Consider the following 12,801-nt stretch of genomic DNA (forward strand, 5'->3'; position numbering starts at 1 on the left):
TGACACTCACCAGTCCTCAGCAGCCTTCCTTTTGCTTAGAGACAATCCATTACATAACAGCAGGGTGCAAGATGCTAACAGGCATGGCATTCATGGAACGCCATAACCAAGTGGCTGGCATAGTATACAGAAACATCTGTGCCGAGTATGGCCTTTAAGTCCCAAGGTCAAAATGGGACACACACCCTTGGGTGGTCGCGAATGTCCAAGCTAAGATCCTGTGGGACTTCCAGATATAGATGGAGAAACTGGTGATGGCTAACTGTCCAGACACAGTAATGGTGGACAAACAGAGGAAGATGTCCACAGTAATAGATGTAGCTATACTGAATGATAGCAACATCAGGAAGAAGGAACACGAGAGGTTTAAAAAACCCTAAGAGCTGAGAGAAGAATTCAAGAAGATGTGGGGGGTGAAGTGGTAATCGGAGCACTCAGTGCAGTAACTGCTCCAGCAGATCCCAGGAACAACAGGGAATTAAAAAATAAACAAATAAAATAAAATATATAAAATATATATATGCAGCTGTAATGGCTGGTTTGGGACGTACATACCTTCAGCGATCTCCCATATGTCCTGCAATTGTCGTTCCATCTGATAGTGACATAATAAAAGCGACAGAGTAGAAAAGAAGTAATATGATAGTCACCCAATTTATACATGTGTGAAATACATTGACATATAACTCTGTTTTATTACTGAAATGTTTTGAATGAATAAAAAAGGAGCATCAATCTGTGTTGTCATTATCAAGTAAGAAAAAAAATAAAGTGTTAGCCAGATGTTTGTGTTTTTCTGTTTTACATCGTTATAAATTAAATCATTTGGATTGTGAGATTCTGAGTCAATATACTGAATTCAATCAAACTTTAATCTCAAAGTGATTAACTGACAGTGTCAGTCTTCATTACTGTATGTGTCATTATACTGTGTTTCTCTTGCATATATCATGCAGTGGTATTATACATACACAAAGCTGTGATTCTCTGTTAATGAGTCCTGATCTGCTCATTAACCTGCTATCATTACTATTTGGAATATTTTATTTTAAAAGCATTTTTTTTAATCTTCTGGGAAATTGTTGGCAGTATCTTAGACTTTGGTTCCAGAAAAGAAAAAAAAGTCATTTCTGGTAAGTAATTTTCTGTGTCTTGTTCTTTATTTCTTGGAAGAAGAAAGAAGTCCCCGTGGCATAAATCTCAGTAAATCAGGAAACAAAACCAAAGTTTTCTTCATGGTTAGATAACACTTTGACTATCAAAAAACTAAACTAAACTAAACTAAACTAAACAAAAAAAATGATTTTGTACATGAAATATACATAAAATATATAGTATATAACTTCCTACATTTCAAGTTCCTATAGTTTGGCATTGCTAAAGGTGGACTCCAGGTGTGATAGTGATATAGCTATAGGTATAAACTGTACCTCCTGTGTGATGAGGCTTTGTTGTTCCTCCTGTGTAATACTGTCTGTATTCTGACTGGAAGGCTTGATGTTGGTGGTGACATTAATCACAATAGAAGTAGGATGCACCCCATTCTCACGGCTCACAGAGTACAGACCTCTAGGTTTATAATAAACAATGACAACAATGATTATATCTGGACTGATACAGATAAATGAAAGGCATGGATGTTATAATATTCACAAAGCACCTTGTTGGAGTTTCAGCTGAAACTATCTGTGAGGGCGCCTCTTCTGGCTGTGCTGCTCTGTCTGTATGGGTGAACAAAGGTGTGTGCTGAAGGTCGGCAGCAGATAACATTCCTTCAGGCTTGGAAGCGTATACAGGAACTTGCTCTAAAAATTGCAACAAGTGCATACGATCCCCTGTTAGTTGAGTAAACAAGAGATAGGTGGGGAGAAGTAGCAGAAACCCGAAACATGATCTGGCTTACTGAATTTTTCAGCAGTCAGGTGTAAAACCCAAAGAAGCAAAGCAAGAAGGAAAATCAAGGAAGCTGTTGCTGAAACAATCAGGACCACTGAAAACGTTTCTTCTTTGACTCCTTAGGGGGGGAAAAGGCAGTCAGGTAAAAGTGACTACAAGACTAATAAAAAAAGTTGTTCATGATATGAAGTAACTCACTCTTCTCTTCTGGGTCTCTGAAATGTTCTTTAGGTGAGTTGGTGGTGCTCTCTGTAAAAGAACCACAGATAACCTTTCCTTAACCATATCTCTGAACAATCACCACTCAACAAAACTGTTAACATATACTGCTATGCTATCTGTTTCGGGACCTTACCTGCTTTAAAACCTTTCGATGTCAATAGCAAACACTCTGTATGGATTGTGTCATGACTATAACAAGCTAAGCACAGCAGCTCCACTTCCCCAGTCATGCTCCTGAGTTCATAATACCTGCACAAACAACCCAATGATATGCTTAACACAATATCTAATTTGACTTATGTTTATTTTGGTACTGTGCGAATAATTCACCCCGGGAGGCAGTGTCCACACAGGCTGTCACTGGTAGGTGAGCATGCCGTCTCCTCAAGGCGGTTCAGCAGGCTGCACTGGGTGCATGTTCTGCAGGGAGTCACACCTGTTTCTGTACTGAACTTTCTTTCTTCACATGGAATACAGACGCCTTCCCCACCATCTCCAAAACCACAGTCCTGAAAATCACATGTGTTATAGACCTGGAGTGAAGTAGCACATCTAGAAAACAAGCAGTAGCTTAAACAGGAGTGTGTGTGCTACCTCTGAGAGCTCTTCTCCAGGCACACATGCAGGGCATGCAACACAAGTGCCGTTAGGGTGTAAGAACTCTGTCTGATCACAGATGGGCTCAGACTGCACGAGCCCACGGCAAACCTGAAGAAACACATATTTAAAATTGTGAGTAGTGAAAGAGCTTAGAGGCTTTACAAAAGTAACGGCATACTGTTAGAATACAGAAGGAAAATGTGAAGAAGTTAATATGTACTGTAAGCATTTTGCACTTGTTTTTCTATAAAACCTAGCACTTTCAGGACTAAATGACTCCACAGGTCCAGATGTCCCAATAAGCAAAAGAAATGGTCTTGAGAAACAAGTCTCCTTGTTTCTGGAGGACTTTTGGCAATAGGTGCTTTTCACTCATTTTGAGTCCAGCTCTTGTAGGATTTTGAGATTTTTTATAGGTTCATGGCTCCTTTTGGTTTTGTTCATTGTTTCTCTTGAAACAATACAACAAAAGTCGTATTGTTTATATTTTTGTTGTTGCCAGTGAGTATCTTCTGTATCTGTTTGTATTTTGTCACATCCTATATCCAAGGTTTGGGTTGGGTCTCTTAAGCAGTATTTAGTCAATTCCCTTTTGTGTTTCCTCTCCTAGTCTAATCTGTTTTGTCCCTCAGTGTCTCATGTGTCAAGTATTAGTATTTTTGCACCAACCAGATGATTGCCAAAGAGCTGTTAATCAAAAACTTTGCAAATTTGAGGGACAGGACAAATGGAGGGCAAAAACAAAGAAGAAATGACAGGCCTAAAAAAACTACCTATAGAAACAATGTGGGATAATCTTGACAGAGAATGGAATAAAGATCAAGTACAATAAAAAGAGCTTCAAGCAGCCTGGAGAAGTATTCTTAAAGTCTACTAAAAGGGAATTACAAGAAAGCTTGAGAGTTTAGACTGTGCTGAAGAATAAAGCCAGTCATACAAAATATTGACTTTTAACCTCATTAGAATTCTATAAATTCGTTTCTTATCACAGAATATAGAAGGAGGATTAAAGTGTTAAAGTTGAGAAACCTCTTAAAGGAAAAATATCAGACTTACCAAGAGCAGAACAGCATAGAAACAAGCCTCAACCAGGCAAATGTCCATGATCTTCTCTGTTAAGCACCTTCCTGATACACAAAAATCTCAGCCATAAGAAGTATATGGTTTTCTGACTGTTAGAATCTAAAGTGCATAACTTACAATATAAGGACAATGTCAGTCAATAATTATAAGATATAAAAACTTACTTCAAGTGATCAGTAAGGTTCAGGCTATATATCTCTGGTAGAATAATCACTTATTTAAAGATGGTATAAGCAAGGCTGTGGTCTGTCTCTCAGTAAGTTTCCCCTCAGCTCAGCATAGGATATGTTTGGAAAAGATGTTTGGGAATCCCCGTCATTTTACATCACTCGTGACGCAGGAGAGCTTCCAAACCTGACCAGTGAATAGAAGCCCCTCACCTGAACACCTGACGTCACATCTTGCCTTCTTAAATTCCCTCTGGGGAACCCACTTGGCTTGTCTGGAGGGTAAGAGGAGGGAGGGGAATTAAAATGAATGAATAAGACCTTTGTTAAGAGACATTTAAAAGAAAGGTATTGTTTTTGTTTGAAAGAGTTTCCAGGCTGGAATGAAATCTTGAATATTACTACCGCACCCATCGTGCAGAAGGTAAGACTTAGGTTGTGAATTATGCAAGGATTACTAATAAGTCATATCAAACTATGTAATAGTGATACAGTTTTTGACCACTTGGTGGCAGTATGAACACACACGCACACGCAATGCCATCAATTTAAAGTCCATTCTTGTTCAAGCAGTTTCACCGGCATGGCAGGATATTATGGAATAAAAAAATATGATCATTCATGGAAAAAAAAGACAATATTGACATATACAGATTATTTAAATTGTTTAGGCTTAAAGGAAAGCTGTACTGTGAACTTCACGTGTGTCTGCCTGAGCACGTGTCACACAGAAAAGCTAATTAGGTTTGTTTGAAGAGTTATCACTAGAAGAGAATTGTAAAGTACACGTACAATAACATCAAACACGCATTTATGCACAGGCACACAGATACACACACGAACATACTCACATAATTAACCTGGAAATATTCTGGTTGTACAAGAAATTAAAAATGACAACAATATGTTTTGTGTCTATAAAACAAATCTCCTGCGTTAGAAACACAGTCTCCGTATCCATCAGAACAGTTCACAGAAGTATTCACTCACATGTGGAAATCAGTTTATGAAGGAACCCTTAAAATAAAAGTATTATGTATTTAGACAGAAGGAATCTCCTCAGCACGTTCACACAAAACAAGAATGTTAAATGAAAACTGTTCCTGACTTTCTTTTTGACCTCTGAGTTTTGTCAGCATATCACTTAAACTCCGTGCTCATATCGAACAAAAGGGAAATAAATGTGCTTAGAAAAAACACTTATTTTGCACACGTTTCATGTGGGCATGGGTTTTAAATTGCTTTGTTTGGTAGTCATGTTTATTGCCTGCGATTAATGAGTAACTCGGCGAAATACGGGGAATTGGGTGTGGAGGTCTAATGGAGTCAAAAGTGACGTTGCCCAGCAGTCTGAGGGCTCTGCTTGCTTAAAACTAGTTCATCTTTAGGTTCCAACCACGTCAAGGAGACCATGGTAAGTTTTCCGTCACACATGTATGTTTATTGGTAGGATTTGTTTTGTTTATTTTGGGAGTTTTTTTTTTTAAAGGTGAATGAATGAATGTTACTGTCGACCTTCAGCAGATGACCACTTGACTCGCACAGAAACCGTTTTCGTCTGCTGCCATGAACTCAATCAAAAGTCTGTCTTCTCTGGCCACCTGTTTCTGTATATTTATGTCAGCTTGTCCTCTGGGTTCAAGTAAGAGAAAAAAAATATTCAAAATATTGTATATTGTGTCATAAAATAATATGTGTATAAACAACATAATTAAAAAATGTATTTCGTCTTTTGGGAAAGTTGATATTTAAACTTAAATAAAAATGAACTGTGAGTGATTAGGGGGGGGGGATTTAATTTACTATATATCTTCTGTATTCTGTCTTTTTATATTTTTTTCCATCTCTGTAATTTCTTCCCATGTTTTAATCTCAGCAGCCTTTGCTAGTACCAGCCTGTGGGGTAAGAAGCTGGTGTTTCAAGTCCAACCGTGTTTGTGGCAGTTACACTCGGGGGTTCCGGTACCAGCCCTCAGGGAGCTCAGTGTGTGCATGAGTTTACGTCGCACCATTTCAGCAGACTGGACAGGTTTTGAATACAAAGCTCCAGGAAACAGACAGACGGAGCTGGGTCTTGGAGGCAAAAATGGAAAACTATTCGTAAAGTTGTTCGGACATGAGTGGCAATATGAAAATAACCTTACAGTGAATGAGTGGCACTCTGTCTGTCTTACCTGGTCGGGGCAAGCTCAGCGACTAAGGATCTCCATCAACAGTACCTTTCTGATTGAAATATGTCTAACAACAAGCCAGCAACTGTCCAAAAACGGCACTCTCACTCTTGGTGTGTCTCATTATGTAAACGCAAATGGTGAAATCCAACCGGAGACTGGCACTAACTTGGTAGGTGAGATAGCTCTGTTTCGGATGTGGGCCAGAGAATGGAGCCTTGAAGAACTGAAAAACCTGAACTGTACAGATGGGGATTTGGTGAGCTGGGACCTAAAGCAGTGGACCTATAGCTGCCCTCCTGAGCCCAGCATCAACCTACACTGTGGTAAATACATTATGGGCTTTTATTTTTGCATTTCACAGTCATCTAGTTTGGACTATGCACAGTTTTCTAGCTAATAGGGAACTTCCCAGCAACATAAGCAAGCCTAAAATTCATATTCTGAAATATATTCTTATGAAACATGACTCACAAGTTTAAAGATAATGTTTTCTCAGTGTAACTTTCTTAAGATATTTTCAGTCTTCAGATGATAAAATATTTTTTGGGAAACTTTCCTCTGTGTGTTTTACATTATTTCATATGCAGCACTTTGAGCTGTTGTGTTGTGGAGATTTTGGAGCAAGACATTATGGGAAAATATATCAGTCTGCCCATCTGTAAACTCTTAGAGTGGGGTTCAGATAGCCTTGATGATGCATTCATGGTCCTCAGTCGGTTTTGGTGTCTTAGGCTGAAATGTCAAAGATGGCATTTATTTATTCTGGGACTTTTCACCTTACAAGATAAAAATTCCAGTTTTTCACCTGCTGGCCTGTTAAAGATTAGTCTCTGTGGAGTTTGTTTGTTTTCCTAAGCCTGCATGGGTTCTTTCCAGGTGCTCTGGCTTCCTCTCACATTCCAAAGACATGCATGTTGGGTTAATTTTAAAATGGCTATTGGTGAATGTGAGCTCAAATCTTTGTCCGTCGCTCTATGTTAGACTTGTGATAGCATCGTGTGCAGGATGTACCTCCGCTCTCACTCAAAATCTGCTGGGCTAGGCTGAGTCCTTATAGCAAATATGAAAATGGGTGGATGATATTCCAAATGTTGGATATTTTAAATAAAGTTTAGTAAACAGAAAATTATCCACAAGGCATTGTGAGATTGCTCATGACAAAGTTAATCACAGTTTGAACTTATTAAAAATGTTTTGTCCTAAGATTCTGATATTGTTGAAATGTTTTGATAAGTCTTAAACTAACTTACATAACGCTACATTAAAAATGATGTATTATTTAAATGAGAGGGGGGATAATATTGCAGTTAGTAAACTATTTAAGATAATAACAGTTCATTTGTTCTTCTTTCTATATTTTTTTAGCATGGTCATTCTACACAGTCAAAATGGAGACGTGCATATTTAACACGTTAAACCCGGGAAAGCTTTTGTTGTCACTGGAGGAAATCTCTAAAATCTGGGTAAGAAAAACTTGCCTGAATGCAAATACCCAGATTTGTCTATCACAGTAATTGACTGTCTCTGTCCTCTTTTACCAGTTGGAAAGCATTTTCCACAAAAACACATCTATCCATAGCATCTTAGTGTCATCCCCTTGGTAAGATGTTTTTTCAAAGCTAATCTTTCTCTCAGTACACCTAAAAACGCAGAACGCAAAACTACTAAATAAATAAATGACATACAAGTATCTCAAATTTGTGTTTGAGCATGGCCCTTTAGTTTAATAATAGAAATGCTTTCATTCTAAATGTTTGCTAATTATAACAGCTGTTCTTGACTCTCCTGCCTCTAATTTCTGTTCTCTCTGTTCCCATCCAGCAGTAGCTGCCCCATAGTTAATGATTCTGCTACTCTAGACAAAGACCAGGTACAATTTGATTTTCAGTGGAAAGAATCAGTAATGTTCTCCAAAAATAAACTAATTAATGAATAAATGAAAGTCTTTATTTTTCTAAGGAAGCAATCGTCCTACACAAACCCTGATATCTGTCATGAGACAAATAAGCAAATGAAACCACATAACTTTCCACTAAAGTTCTGAAAAATTTCTGTTATTTTCAGGAATTGGAACTGTTATCAAACACAATCTGTGACAGCTGGTAAGATTTAATAAAAACCTAGAAAAAACAAGAGAGAATCACAAATTACACGGCTGCAAACAAGCTCATGTATTTTGGATTTATTTCTAGCTTCAGCTGTGAAGTGCACATACATGTGAATCCTCCTGCTGATGTTGAAGTGGTTCAGACAGAGATTACAGCATTGCTTAGTTTGCGCTCCCCTTTAAACTTCCTCAATCTGTCAGTTCAGGGCAACAACATTGTTGTACTTCCTGTAGGTGAGTATACTCTGCATAGTTCGCTCACACACACATGCATATAAAATAACCTTCTTTTGTACTTTAGTGCACTACTGGATTAGCCTAAAATATAATAATGTATGAACTTTCCACGTGTTTATATTTCACACCCACAGGCATAATTAGAACCAGTGCACATTCCTGCAATTCTAAATACATCTAATTGTACTTAAAGCTTTCTTTCTTTTTCCTTTCAGAGCAATTCTCCAATTCGACAGAACCTGCACCAACTGTCAGCTCCGGTATCGATACACCTGCCTGTAAAAATATAACAATTAGAAGTGCATTGTCTAAATCGATTGCAGGAAATATGTTTTGTCATGTGAAGCAAAGTCTGCAAGACATTCCCCACAAGCTTTGTTATAAACATGTCACTTAAATTTGCAGAGACAACGCCAACTCTCAGTCCATCAGTTCATCCAACGACCAGAGAGCCTTTGCATGTCAATGACACTGCTGGTCAGTTCACTGCACGACTCACATAAATCACATTTATGAATTCGATTTGTTTCTTCAGGTTCAACTGTTTACTTTGTTATATCACAAAATGTCCATTCAAATAAATCACTGAATGAAATCAGATGATGGGCGATCTGCACAAGGACCCTGTTAAACAATAAAATGTTCACATCAATGTTCATGTAGATTCCCACAGATTAAATTCCTTTCTTTCAACAAAGTATTGAGAGAGTTTAAGAGGTGTTTTTTTAAAGTTTAGTTTCACAAGTAATCATAATAGTTACAGTTTTTCAAACACATTGTAGAATTAACTGTTTAACTGTTTTCCCTCCTGCTGTAGAACCAGATCAATTCTTTAGAGTTGATTTGGTCTTAAATATGACTGGAAACCCTTTGGATCCAAAGGATATCATTGAGAAATGGGTAAAACACTAATATAATTGCACTTGAAAGATACTTAGAAAAAAAAACAAAACAGTTTAAACAAATTTCTTTTGTTTTTGCCAAAAGGTGAAAAAGCAGCTAGAGGTGAATAACACGATGAGTGTACTGAATCTTGACATAAAAGAGAATGCTGTCAGGTGGGTGGCAATAGAACTTCATTTTTATTGCACATTTTAGACCCTTTTAACATGTTCACCATACAAATATGTCTGTCTAATATTTTATAGAAACACGGAGCATTATTTCAATTTAATGGTGAGTACGCGCTCAACTATAGAAGCAAGAGAGGGCCTATAAAGTAAAGTGGTGTATAATCCATTTTAATATTAGACAAGAACGACTCCATTTACGTTTAGCTGTCTCTGTTTCTTTCTTTAGATTTCTCAGGACCAACCAAAACAGTAAGTGACAATGAATATGGAAGAAAGAAATATATTTATGTCTGGTTTTCTGTAATACTGTAATTCAACTTCATTTATATTCAAATTCAGAAATACTTGTTAAAATCGGTGTCTCTAACTACCAACTGCATATTTCATTATCAGATATTACTGTGCCTTCCATGTTCAGGAATGCAACAAAAACACTGTGGCAGAAATTGAAATCCTAATTCAAGCTGCCTTGGTGTCAAAGTATCAAAATCACTCCATTATTATCCAAACTGTGGAAGTGATGATCAGACATATAGGTGAGCTATATTTCTGGTACAAACAAAAACCTAGGTAAGTTATGGAAGACTAACAGTATTTTTTTTTTCAGTGCCAAAAAACTGTTCAGAAGACACTAGCTTCACAATCTATGGAAAATACATATGGCCTGAAACATTTCCACAAAGAATCCAAGTAATGGGATGCATCACGCCAACATCAGAGAGAGCTTTCAGACTCTGGTAAGACATCATCATATTCCTAATCGGCAGATTTAATATTTGACCAGAGGCAATGGCGCTTTAATAGCACCGTTTATCAGACTGTTAGACTGCTTTATTGCTATATAAGAGATTATTACACAATATCCCCCATATAATAACAAAGTAGGCTAATATTTGTTTGTCAATGAGACACGCTTTAGACAAGCTATGAAACATCAATTTATCTTGATAATGAAATATGGGGAAAAATAGGGTGTTATTTCTATCTTCTTTTAACTTGTTAAGATCTCTGTGATCTTTGTCAGAACTGCACACAGACAGTTCAGCAAGATGAGGAAAGCTCCTCATATAACGCCCTGTTCCAGCTACTCCACCCACACCATGTGCAATTCTGACCCCACACACGTAAAACTGACGGATCCCTGCCAGCCCACAGCTCAATCTGAAAAAAAAAAAATCAATTTCCTTTAAGTTGATTATTAGTGTAATGACAAGCCTCAGTTTTTTATGCTTCAATGATTGCATTATCACGACACGGAAATGACTGTGTAATAGGGGTAATCAATTTTATGATCTCTTAGTGAAACATTAAGATTACGCTAAGGTTTATTAAAATCATTATTGGCCCAGGACAGGGTTGTTTTTTCTTCTTCTTTCTTTTTTCTTCCAGAAGCCAAGATATAGATACAGTGCGACTTTGTGCAACAACTTCAATTAGATCAGACCATAAAGATGTTTGATGTTCTCTTTTTATTATTTCCTCCTCCCTTCAATTCTCTGGTCTGTTTAGTAAGTTAGACATTGAAACTGACACAACCAGATGGGCTGATCCTAACATGAAGAACTGCCACCAACATCTATCAATATCGGACCTTAACAATATCACTGTCACTCCTGGTAAGAGGATCGACGTGCAGTCTGTTTTTATTCCCATTTCTTCACAACTTCAACACAAGCCAAAAAACCCTCTGGTGTTAATGATTTCCAGGTAATGCGGCTGAGGTTGTGGTGGTGATTCAGGACCTTGTAGTTATTCAGTTAGGCAATAGCTCGGAGCTCTCGCCTTCTCACCTGGAATCTGTGGTGGAAAAGCTCAGTGAAGTAGTCGATGAAAGCATCGTTAACTCTGCGGTTGGAGCCAACATCGTCACTATTGTTTCTGATATTCTGCTTTCCAACACTGATGTTACTCCGGTTTCAAACACGTAAGGAAAAATGAAAGTGTGACTCCTGCCCAAGTTTGATGAGCTGTGCATTTCTGAATCCAGTTCTTATTTACATGCTAATCTAAAAAATTTCTTCCTTGCAAAAAGTTTCCTCAATCTGACAGACAGGATGGCGGATAATATGATATTCCAAGGTGAATCTGCTAATTTAACCGCTCCCCCACTGGGATTTTCCATGATCAATGTGGATCCAGAGGAATTCAGTGGTCTCACCTTTGGTGCATCAATTGTTTCACCAACTAAGAGCCCTGAGGTGAGAGGTTGGAAATGCTCTAATGAAGAGGGAAGTGAATTTGACATATTAGGAATTTCCCTTAATTACAAAAATTATAAAATATGTTAAAGTAAATGAAGTGCTATATTTGTATTAACTCAATGCGAAAAACAAAAACAGTTTCCACCTGACTGCTTATAGGATAGATTTAGTTGCAATAATGCCCTTGAAAACACAGGTGATTGTTCTGGCAAACAGATATTGTGGCCTCAAGCAGTCATGGCAGATTGGGTTTTAACAGGAAAAGCTCCATGATCCATACAGGCAGTTTTAAAACACTGTGCAGCAATGTGACCCTGTTTTATTTTTCTTTCTCAGATGTTTGTCGACCAGGGCTTTGTGAATAAACCACATCCCACAGCAAATGCAACAATCTCTTTGCCTTCTGCACTCAATGATTTTTTCCCTACTGGAGGGAGAAATACAACTCGTGTTCAGTTTCAGTTTTATGGAACACACGAGCTTTTTCAGGTACTGTATTCTTCCCGTGCTATTTGTTACATTGTTTGTTAATTGTTGTTCTTGTTATTCTTTCTTCTTCAAAAATCAACAGTTTATTAGGTGTAATATTTACAACTTCGACTTTGGTAAGGTTGCTTTGTTTTTGAAATCTCTATAAATCCATAAAGCTGGAGCGAGGAGAAAATAAACCTAGCGTTGCATAAAAACACATAACACAACCGCTCACAACTGTAACTAACTAGAGAAAATCAAAAAAATATATCTGGCTTACTGTAATAGGGTAAATTTGAGGTTTCACAGGGATATTAAGTGCCACATAACTTCTTGGCTGGATGCAGTGACCCCCTGTGGTGCCAGACAACCTTTTTGTTTTTACCATCACATAAGAGAGATAGCTAGATTCTGCTATCTTTGGATAGGGTCAGATTAGTTATTTCCCTTTTACACTTTTCATACTAACTTTATCCACGGGTTCTCGACTTGATGTTTACCCTACAAACACATTATCAGTTTAATCTACAGTATAGCTTATTTTGCAGGCTTAGCTTGATTCTACAGAAC

The 12,801-nt window shown here is 37.6% G+C and overlaps 1 protein-coding gene across 5 annotated transcripts in view; it reads left to right on the forward strand.

Moving 5' to 3' along the window:
- The first annotated feature begins 5,197 nt into the window (after positions 1 to 5,197).
- Positions 5,198 to 12,801, forward strand: part of adgrg4a (adhesion G protein-coupled receptor G4a) — an 11,788-nt gene continuing 4,184 nt past the window's right edge. The window contains exons 1-20 of one of the 5 annotated variants that reach the window (XM_042220897.1): positions 5,198 to 5,382; positions 5,490 to 5,610; positions 5,848 to 6,465; positions 7,508 to 7,605; positions 7,684 to 7,742; positions 7,964 to 8,012; positions 8,207 to 8,244; positions 8,335 to 8,483; positions 8,702 to 8,746; positions 8,892 to 8,963; positions 9,304 to 9,386; positions 9,474 to 9,544; positions 9,635 to 9,662; positions 9,786 to 9,808; positions 9,953 to 10,095; positions 10,167 to 10,296; positions 11,069 to 11,175; positions 11,267 to 11,483; positions 11,592 to 11,757; positions 12,097 to 12,249. In XM_042220897.1, coding sequence (XP_042076831.1) covers positions 5,535 to 5,610; positions 5,848 to 6,465; positions 7,508 to 7,605; positions 7,684 to 7,742; positions 7,964 to 8,012; positions 8,207 to 8,244; positions 8,335 to 8,483; positions 8,702 to 8,746; positions 8,892 to 8,963; positions 9,304 to 9,386; positions 9,474 to 9,544; positions 9,635 to 9,662; positions 9,786 to 9,808; positions 9,953 to 10,095; positions 10,167 to 10,296; positions 11,069 to 11,175; positions 11,267 to 11,483; positions 11,592 to 11,757; positions 12,097 to 12,249 — 2,325 coding nt within the window. In that variant the 5' untranslated portion in view covers positions 5,198 to 5,382; positions 5,490 to 5,534. Of the gene's footprint in view, positions 5,383 to 5,457; positions 5,611 to 5,844; positions 6,466 to 7,507; positions 7,606 to 7,683; positions 7,743 to 7,963; positions 8,013 to 8,206; positions 8,245 to 8,334; positions 8,484 to 8,701; positions 8,747 to 8,891; positions 8,964 to 9,303; positions 9,387 to 9,473; positions 9,545 to 9,634; positions 9,663 to 9,785; positions 9,809 to 9,952; positions 10,096 to 10,166; positions 10,297 to 11,068; positions 11,176 to 11,266; positions 11,484 to 11,591; positions 11,758 to 12,096; positions 12,250 to 12,801 lie in introns of all 5 variants that reach the window. The other 4 variants (XM_005913210.3, XM_005913209.3, XM_042220894.1 and 1 more) reach the window with 4 other exon arrangements.

Source organism: Haplochromis burtoni, unplaced genomic scaffold (genome assembly GCF_018398535.1).
Source record: "Haplochromis burtoni strain Fernald_Lab_line unplaced genomic scaffold, NCSU_Asbu1 Contig_4, whole genome shotgun sequence".
Lineage (NCBI taxonomy): Eukaryota > Metazoa > Chordata > Actinopteri > Cichliformes > Cichlidae > Haplochromis > Haplochromis burtoni.